We start from the raw sequence: 8,939 nt of genomic DNA, 5'->3' as shown, positions 1-8,939 counted from the left end.
GGAAGTCACATCTGGAAGTCGTACCACCAGCAGAAAACCAAAGAGGCCTCGGCTTCCCTTCCAGGGCCCTGAAATCTGGCAGGTGGCTACTGGAATATCCGGAAACAGTCGTTAGATGCGCTTGGGTACCAGCGTCAACCTCAGTAAACAAGGATACCAATAAATTGTTGTGCACGGTCATGCTAAAAGACAACAAGGAGAGTCACAGCAGGTTGTTCACTGGGGACCTCCTGCATGCCACAGCGCCCTGCACACCCCCAGTTCTCCCAATGTCACATGTCTGTGCAGTCACCTCCAACTACCTGTTGCCATCTCTGTCCCCATCACCAGCCTGCGATCACAAAGGAGAGACCATGATGAATTCCTCCATAAAGCCCATGGAGCCCAGGATCCATCTGAGAACGGGGTTGGGCCCTCAGGGCCCCGAGGGCTTAAACAAGACTACTCTGCTCAGAAGGTTCTGGAGCCCAGCCCAGAAGCACCTGCCTGAGTGGCCAGTCAGTGGGAGATTCACTGCTAACCCTGAATGGATAGTCAGGGCTCCCATGGACAACGGCCGCAGGTGTGACCTCCATTACTTGATCACCATCCCAGTGCCCTCATCATCCAGTTAGGAGTCTATAAGGACCAGGATGGGGTGTCATTCATCTCTGTAACCCCAAAGAATCTAAAGCAGCATCAGACATGGAGGACACATCCATCATGTGTACCTGATCAAATAATCAAAACCATATAGATTGGCCAGTCCCTGGAGGTTTGAGCCTCACTGGCCACAGCAGGGACCAGCTCTGAGCAAATCTAATGAGAAGCAGCATCACAGTAAAGCTGGGTGTATGGTACAGGGAGCCTGGTCCACATTATCAAAGGCAGAAGAAAGGAGGGTACCCCGCAGGGACATATAATGAATAAAGAAAAGGCAGAGTTCTAAAGGGGAAGTCTGGGTGCTGAGCAGGAGAGAGAAGCTGGGATGGGACAGGAGGCAGACCATCTGTTCCCACAGAAGAGAACCTACTGAGCGCTGAGGGCGAATTTGGCTGATAGAACACTTCCTTGGCACGCATAAAGCCCTGGGTTCAATTCCCAGACCTGGATAAACTGAGTATAGGGGTTGGCATCTGTAATTCTAGGACTTGAGAGGTTGAGGCAGGAGTGATCCAAAGTTCAAGGTCATCCTCAGCTACATATGGAGTTTGAGGCCAGCCTGGGCTACATGCAACCCCATCTCAAAAGGGTGAAGGTGGAGGCTGGAGAAGATGGCTTGGTAGACAATGTGCTTGCTTCACACGCATGGGTGTCTGAGTTTGGGAACCCAGCAGCCATGTGAAACGCCAAGTACGGTGTCACATTCCTGTGATCCCACTGGTAGGCAGGCCAGAACAGGCAGGTCCTTGGAGTGCTGGTGAGCCAGCCTAGTGTAATCAGATCTCCAGTTCCAGTGAGAAACCCTAGCTCGAAAAACTAAGGCGAAAAGCAACTGAAGAAGACATCTAATGTGACCCCTGACCTGCACACAAAGACACCCACGGATAAACAATGGACACACACACATGCACACACATACCACTGTTAGCATCTCTATGTTACCAAGAGCCACCGACCTGTTCCTCCCTTCCCACATATGTCACTGAAAGTTGGGCAGAACTCTCCAGAGTGTATTTTTCTAAGAGAGGTGGCCAGCCCCCAGTCCCTGGGCTCTTAGGATCACAGAGTAGAAGGGACCAAGCAGGTGACAGTTGGGAGTGGTTGCCATAGGTTGTACTGTGGGTAGTGCCACACGCACCTGACTGCTGCTCTCTACACACACCTTCTCCATCCCCGGGTCCTCTGAGAAGCATCGCCGGCCTTTCTGAGGTCAAACTGTAATGAGTCAGCACCATGATGGCAGGGAGCAGGGGCTGTGGTAGGACGCAGGAGCGGGTGTCTGACTGTTGCTCTGTAAGCCTTTCTGTCTCTGGAGAGGTTTTGGAATAGGGAAGTTGCCTAACTAAACATTGTGTCAGTTCCACCGCAGGCAGAGTATTCAGAGAGAGAACACGGGAGAGGAAAGACATGGCACCCCAGCACCGTTCCAGCGGAACCATCATGCCTAGAAGTAAGAATCGGCTTCCCAGACCCACTTGGCTTTCCTGCTCCTCCCCTGGAGGACAGTATCTTTCATGGACAGGCTTGGCGGAAGCCATCCCTCAGAAAGGACATTCGCAGTCACCCTGAGGCTGAGTACTGAGTGGGCCCAGTCATTAAAGTTTTCAAAGCATGTCTGGACTGCTAGAGGGCTGGACAGGATCAGATTTACCAGAACTTCTTTCAAGAAGCATTCTGTAAGTGACTCATGAAATTCATTGTTAAAATTCCTTAAGTGGGTATGGTGGAGGTGTGGCTGGGTAGGGTTGAGAAGCAACGTATACACACAACACACACACACACACACATACACCTGGAGGGAGCTGCCTCACAAAAGTCACAGTGGCTCAGTAAGTGCTTCCCCAGGAGAGTGGAGATGTGTAAGTCTGGGCAGGTCTCAGCCACAGAAACACCTCCAAAGCTACTTTAGCACCAGACTCTCCTCTACCTGCCTGTGCCCCGGCTATGGCCGCTCCTCTAATAGCACGCTCACGGCACCGGTGTGACAAGGTATCCAGACTGTTGCCCACCCGGGATGTCCATGTATTAGGGTGAGTCAGGGACTGGAACCTTCTCAGGGTCAATCAACTAAGTCCATTGCTGTGCAGGGCCCAGACCTCTCTGAAATACAGCGTGCCTTTAGGTGAGCCTGTGCTAGCGAGTCTCCAAGGTGGGGGTTGAGGGGCCAATGCTCTCCAGAGCCACAAGATCCTGGAGTCAAAGCCCAAAGCACTCTTCCCCCTCAGAGGAGGGAACAAAGCTTATGGAATAGTAACATGGGTGCTAGCTGTGTGTGTGTGTGTGTGTGTGTGTGTGTGTGTGTGTGTGTGTGTATCCTAAGGGCTGTCCCACTGAAACGGTAAGTGGCCCAAATTCTGACTGCAGCCAGCACAGATCCATAGGGGTCAGGTAGCCGACTCTGACAATGAGGACCAGCCAGTGCCATCTGAATAAGGCTGGGGGAACAGTGTATTTCAACTTAGTGTTTGTTGAATGAGCGCCTGCTACATACTTGGTGCTATACCATGAACTGTATATGCTCCCCATTTAATGCTCACAGTGACCACCTTTTCTTCCCCCAGCCCTGCTCACAGTGACCCTTAAGGGACTACTGATAGAGCCATCAAAGCATGGGGCCATAGGGGGACACGCCACAGTTACAATGGCCATCAGCAGCAGTGTGTGACTCAGTCTCTTCCCTTAAAACAAGACACCTTTCAAAGCCTAGGCTGGTGTAGTTCTCTGACCCTCACTCGCTGGCCAGTTGGCTGGAGAATGGCTGTCCATTTCTGCAAGAGGCTGTCAGTACCACTTCCCTGTGCTTACTGCCCCCATCCGCAAGCCAGGGGCACATGGCTCAGTAGCCTGAACACATCAAATACCAACGAGGCCCACAAGTTGGCGAGTCCAAGCCTCTCTCATTTCCTCTTCCCCGAGAGCTGGTAGAGCTACCACCCAGGCGGCTTCTGCAGCCTCCACCCCAAATACCAATCGGCCAGCGTTTATAGTAAGAAAAGACACCTGAATGGCTCACAACAGGCAAACAATGGTGCTGGGGCCTTGTGGCCGGCATCTGAGTATCAAAGGAGAAGCTGTTGTCTGGCTCCCATCTCATCTACTCCCCTGGTACAGAGATGTACTGGTCCCAGTTCAACCTTCACTTGCCATCTTCAATCTCCCTGATATTCCAGATGGCCAGCCCCAGGCCTCTACAATCCAAAGTCTGTTCCACCTGGCTCCGGCAAGCGTCAAACTACCGAGTCCTACCACAAACCTCCCCTCGATCATGTCTGCTTTGGGCTAGTGTTAACAGTAGTGTTGCCACTGGATACAGCCTATCCAACAGTGGAGGGGGCAGTTAAACCTTGCCATGGGCAAACCAAAGAGGGGAGCTGAAAATTGATGGGCCATGCTCAATTCGGCTGCGGCTTCCCCTGCAAGCAAGGCCAAACCCATTCCCAGACCCATAGAAAACCCTGAGAAGGGACATTCAAACACAGACACTTTGCCAAGCCCACTGCCCAGGTCCAGGGACTAAGCTCAGGATGGCTCCCAGCTCAGATCCAAGGCTAGGCTAGGCTAGCAGAGGGGGAAAGGTGGAAGCCAGGGCTGCAACCGCGGGCAGAGTCCTTACCTTCCTCTCCGTAGGTGTTGCAGCCAGCTGTTGCTGCTTGGCGATGTTCTCCGACAGGCACCAGCACACTCTCTTCTTCTGCTCCTGCGAGTGAGCCTCCAAAGTGAATAAGCACTCTGCCTTCTGACGTCAGGGAGAATAGAGAAAGGAATGGGTGGTCAGGGCTGCTCCCTGACCCAAGGGGCTCCAAGGGCCCAAGCCCATCCCCTAGGCTCCAGAGGGCGAGGCTGCAGTAGGGGTGGAAGCATCAGCTAAGAACAACAAATGCACACCAGTCCCTGGTGACCTCGAGGCAGTCAGAGCAGCGGGGAGGTGGAGCCATCAGGGAGCCATGGGGCCACCATTTGGGTAGGGAAGGGAGGCAGTGGCTCTCTACACAGTGGAAGTCTGTGGAGAGCTACAGGACAGAGGGTGAGGTCACCCTTGGAGCAGGCAGCACAAGGCAACTGCTGGGGATCACGTGAGGAAGGCAAAGGACCAAGCCGTTGAGCTGGCATTCCCCGTGGATACAGGACTCTCCCTCCAGACCATGGAACCCCCATCTCTCACGGCACCCTCTTCAGATTACAGGCCAAGGTTAGCTGAGCTAAGGATGGACATAGGGGCAGAACTGGAGTCCCTGGCCAAAGTGTAGTATGGGTCCCCCTACAGCCCTAACACTACCCAGCACCTGAGCTGGGTCTCTCATTAGCTACTCTGCAATATCAGTCTGGCCACCATTTGAATCTCGCTGATGGCAAACACGTAGAAGGCCCTCTTCATCTGGGCCTGACACAGTGGGGAGGCTTGGTGAGCTCTGACTGCCTGGAAAAACTTCCATGATGACAACAGGCTCAAGGCAGCTTTGCTACTGCACCAGACAGTCAGCCCTGAAGTGGTCAGGACATTCATGCAGCCAGCAGGATGGGGCAAGCCCAAGACCACAGCTCTCCCCCTCCCCAATCTCCACCAGGTACTGGGACCAGAAGATGACAAGTTTTTCTTCACCCCGCTGGTGATGATACTCAGCTAAAGAGCTAAGAGCGTGAGCTGGGGCAGGAAGACTGTGTATTGGCCCAGTCTCTCCGTTTTGCAGACCTGGTTTGAATGCCAGCTTTGCCACTTCCTAGCTGCCAACCTCTAGAAAGCCAGAAGCTTTCTATAAAATAGTGTCACAGCGTCCACCCTGGAGCTATAAAGCAATAAGGACTGCCACGGGCCTCAACACACAGTAGTACCATTATTTCTCAGCATCCAAACCTCAGAGATGCAGCCCTTCAGGGCGGGACACCTCCCATGCTATGTCCCCAGAGTGCTTGCTCTCCTCTCATGCAGCAAAACATTCGAGAAGCTTTCTTCCTAAAAGCATGAGGGAGAGGTGGCTGAGAGGATGAGCTGCAGCAAGCCCACGCTTCCACTTAAAGGCAGGTCCCTCCACTCCTAACAGCTGCTGGGCAAACAGAGCCTCGAGATTCCCCAGGGGTAATCCCAGTGAGCAGTGTGCCCTCTGCTTCCTGTAGTCTGTGTTCCCCTGTGGGTGGGGTAGACCGAGAAGGTCCTTTCCAGCTTGGAAATGTCATTGCTTTATAAACACAGCCCAGCCTGAGCCTCCAGCCCTGCTCTTACCTCACTATGTGGGCTTCTGAATATCCTCCACTGAATTGATCAACTTTTAATCTATTCTGTCATCTGTTAGCTCATTCTGATCTAGGCAACCTCACAAAGAAGCAAAGAAGGCATGGATTCTCAATTCTCCTTATTGTAGTGACAGGGATCAAACCCAAGTTTGCGTGCATGATAGGCAAGTGCTCTATTCCCAGCTCTTGATTTAAAAAAAAAAATTATTTGTTTTATGTATATGAGTATGCTATCACTGATACACCAGAAGAGAGCATCGGATCCCATTACAGATGGTTGTCAACCACTGTGTGGTTGCTGGGAATTGAACTTATGACCCTTGGAAGAGCACCCAGTGCTCTTAACTGCTGAGCCATCTCTCCAGCCCCCCAGCCCTTGAATTTTTTTTTCTTTTTTGAGACAGGATCTCTTGCTCACTGTGCAGTCCAGGCTGCCCAGGAACACACGATCCTCCTGCTACCTCTGAGCGATAAACATGTACTACCATGCCTAGTTGGGGTGTGGATGGTTATTCCCCTTTAGGAAAGGGGAAAACCAACGTTCAGAGTGGCCAAGGACTTCTCTGAGTCTGAAGCCAATGAATCAGGGAAAAACACTGAACCAAGGAGGGGCTACCTGCTGTGATTTCATCTCTGAGCTCTTGGAGAGCTCTGGGAGAGCTGTGGGAGACACCATCTCCTGTGAGACTTCTACACCCCTTTGCTGGCAGGACTGCTGTGTCCCGAGCCTGGAGGCCACGGGCCTGTCATGCCATCAAAAGGAATTGTTTGTAGGTCAGAGAGCTTTCTAGCGGTGATGGTCACTAGCACCTCTTTGTACAGCTGTTTACTGCTCCAACATGGCAATGCTCTCCCTACAAAGGCACAAGGAAGCTTCTCCAAACAGCCAGCTTCCCTACCCCCTAATCCTGGATTGACCTCCACAGCACCAAGCTTTTTACCAGCCATCCCTTGGTTCCTTCCAACGGCCTTACAAGGGAGTGGCTGTGGTCATTCTATTTTCCTGATCCTCTCAAAAACTACTTCCCAAGAAGAGCTGAGGCTCTCACCTGAGGCTGCCACCAGGCCATCTGTACTATTACACAGAAGTCACACAGCAGTCAGCAACTGAGCCCAGAGCCTTCCATGGAATCTCCTTTGGAGAGTGGTGGTCCAGGATCAGGGATGGTGACCTGTCAGTTTCAGCAGCAGAAGGCAAGACTGCATCTGACAGCTTGAAACTAAAACCTGCCTCAAGGCTTGAGAACCTAGAAGACTCCCTCAGTACCCGGGACCTAACCCCGGATGGGCGCTGTCTTAGATAGACAAACATTTTTAGGAGGAGCCTGAGTTTCCAAGACTGGCTTACCTGAGAGAGAGAGAGAGAGAGAGAGAGAGAGAGAGAGAGAGAGAGAGAGAGAGCGCCAGCTCCCTGGAGAGAGGCTAAATCCCTACCTGCCCAAATCTGTCCAAACTGTGAGTCCTCATTGCCTGCCCAGCTGGCCCCACATGTGAACCGTCTGTCATAGTTCTGTGTGCGCTCCAAATGACCCACTTAGTCACTTCCAACTCTGACCTGCTCAATGGCATCAACAGCAGGTCAAGGCTGTATGTAAGCCATCCTAAAAGGACCTTCATGCTGTCCGCTCAAAGGCACTGCCTTCTGGCTGTGGGGTGCTTGACCATGCACAGGCTTCTTGGTTGCATAAACCTGAGCCCACGGCACTAAGTGAGGGAGCCGGTACTTGACTGTGACCTCAAATCCAACCAGACGCAGAGCTCCTCTTGGCCTCTTTAAAACCTAACTTCCTTGCTCCTGGATTAATTTTATCTTCATAAAACCCCAAACAGCTTCTGCAGTAACAGAAGCCTGTTCACTTGCCATGACAAGCGTGCTCCATCTCATTCTCTTCCGATGAACTGAGGAGGCAGGGAGGCACAAAGACCTTGCTACCACCATTTCTTCCTATGAGATCACTAAGGAGACGCTGACTGAGGCCGGAACCTGTGATCTTGTCGGGTCTGTATAACCATGTAGCCATGTTACTCGGGAAGTGAGATAGTCCACCTGGGCAGTCCTTTTAAAAGATGAGTGAAACTCCTACTGGAGGGTAAATGAATGTGACAAGCCCTTCTCCCTGCTCTAATCTAATGACCAGTTAGCTGCCACTCACTGAGCATGCTCAGAGCTGGGCTCAGGGCTAAGTGTTTTAGGTGCATTGTTTTACTGAAGCTCACTCCAGCTCTTCAAGTAAGATCCTACTGCCTGTGTCAGGAATATGTCACCTGCCCCTGCTCCCTCAAGGAATGGCAGAGCCAAAATGCAAATCTATGTCCTCCTCATTACCAGTCAGCCCCACATTATGAGAGAGAGAGAGAGAGAGAGAGAGAGAGAGAGAGAGAGACTTCCAAACAATGTGCCCCATGCTCTGAAGCCAGCTGTGGACTGCATCTGTCCCAGATTTGCAAGGACAGAGGGACACCTGTCCTTGGGATTAAGACTGCTCAGAGCAGGCCAGGAATTGCAGTGGGTCACACCTTCAATCCCAGCACTCTGCAGAAACCAGCCTGGTCTACAGAGCGAGTTCTAGGACAGCCAGGCTACACAGAGAAATCCTGTCTCGAAAAACAAACAAGACTGCTTAGAGTGATCCTACCCAGAACCGACCTGCTGTGGCCCCTACCCACCCAGAGCAGTTGTGGCTTTCTGAATGCAGAGGTGGGGGAACCCTCTCCAAACCTCAAATCCTCCCCAGGTTTCTTCTTGGGATGCCACTTGCATATCAGGCAATGAAAAAAACTATTCAGTAAAGATTCTAAGATTTGGTTGGGGATCTCCATGGGACCCAACACCACTTATGTCACCCTGTCAAGAATGCTCAGGGCTATGAACAAGCAAGCAGTGTGGTCTTCCTGGCACCACGTGCTTACCCTTCATTAGTAGCAACCCATTAAGATGAGAGGCTCCCAGCTGCACTCTCCTGTTCTCTCTGGATCACCGTGTGTTTTCCGGAAATTCAAGACCTCGGATCAATAGCCCTTTGCCAATCTTTAGAGGACTAGAAAGAAGGTCTTAGGTGCAATGGCAG

The 8,939-nt window shown here is 52.0% G+C and overlaps 1 protein-coding gene across 11 annotated transcripts in view; it reads right to left on the bottom strand.

The window, feature by feature from the left end:
• Window positions 1–8,939, bottom strand: part of Rgs3 (regulator of G-protein signaling 3) — a 139,859-nt gene that overhangs the window by 46,500 nt on the left and 84,420 nt on the right. For 10 of the 11 annotated variants that reach the window (XM_063288323.1, XM_039110674.2, XM_063288322.1 and 7 more), the window contains 1 exon segment: window positions 4,256–4,378. In XM_063288323.1, the coding sequence (XP_063144393.1) occupies window positions 4,256–4,378 (123 nt within the window). 11 annotated transcript variants of the gene reach the window in all.

This window comes from Rattus norvegicus, chromosome 5, assembly GCF_036323735.1.
Source record: "Rattus norvegicus strain BN/NHsdMcwi chromosome 5, GRCr8, whole genome shotgun sequence".
In the NCBI taxonomy this organism is placed as follows: domain Eukaryota; kingdom Metazoa; phylum Chordata; class Mammalia; order Rodentia; family Muridae; genus Rattus; species Rattus norvegicus.
The sequence above is the reverse complement of the archived record's forward strand: the minus strand, read 5'-3'. Positions and strand labels throughout refer to the sequence as shown.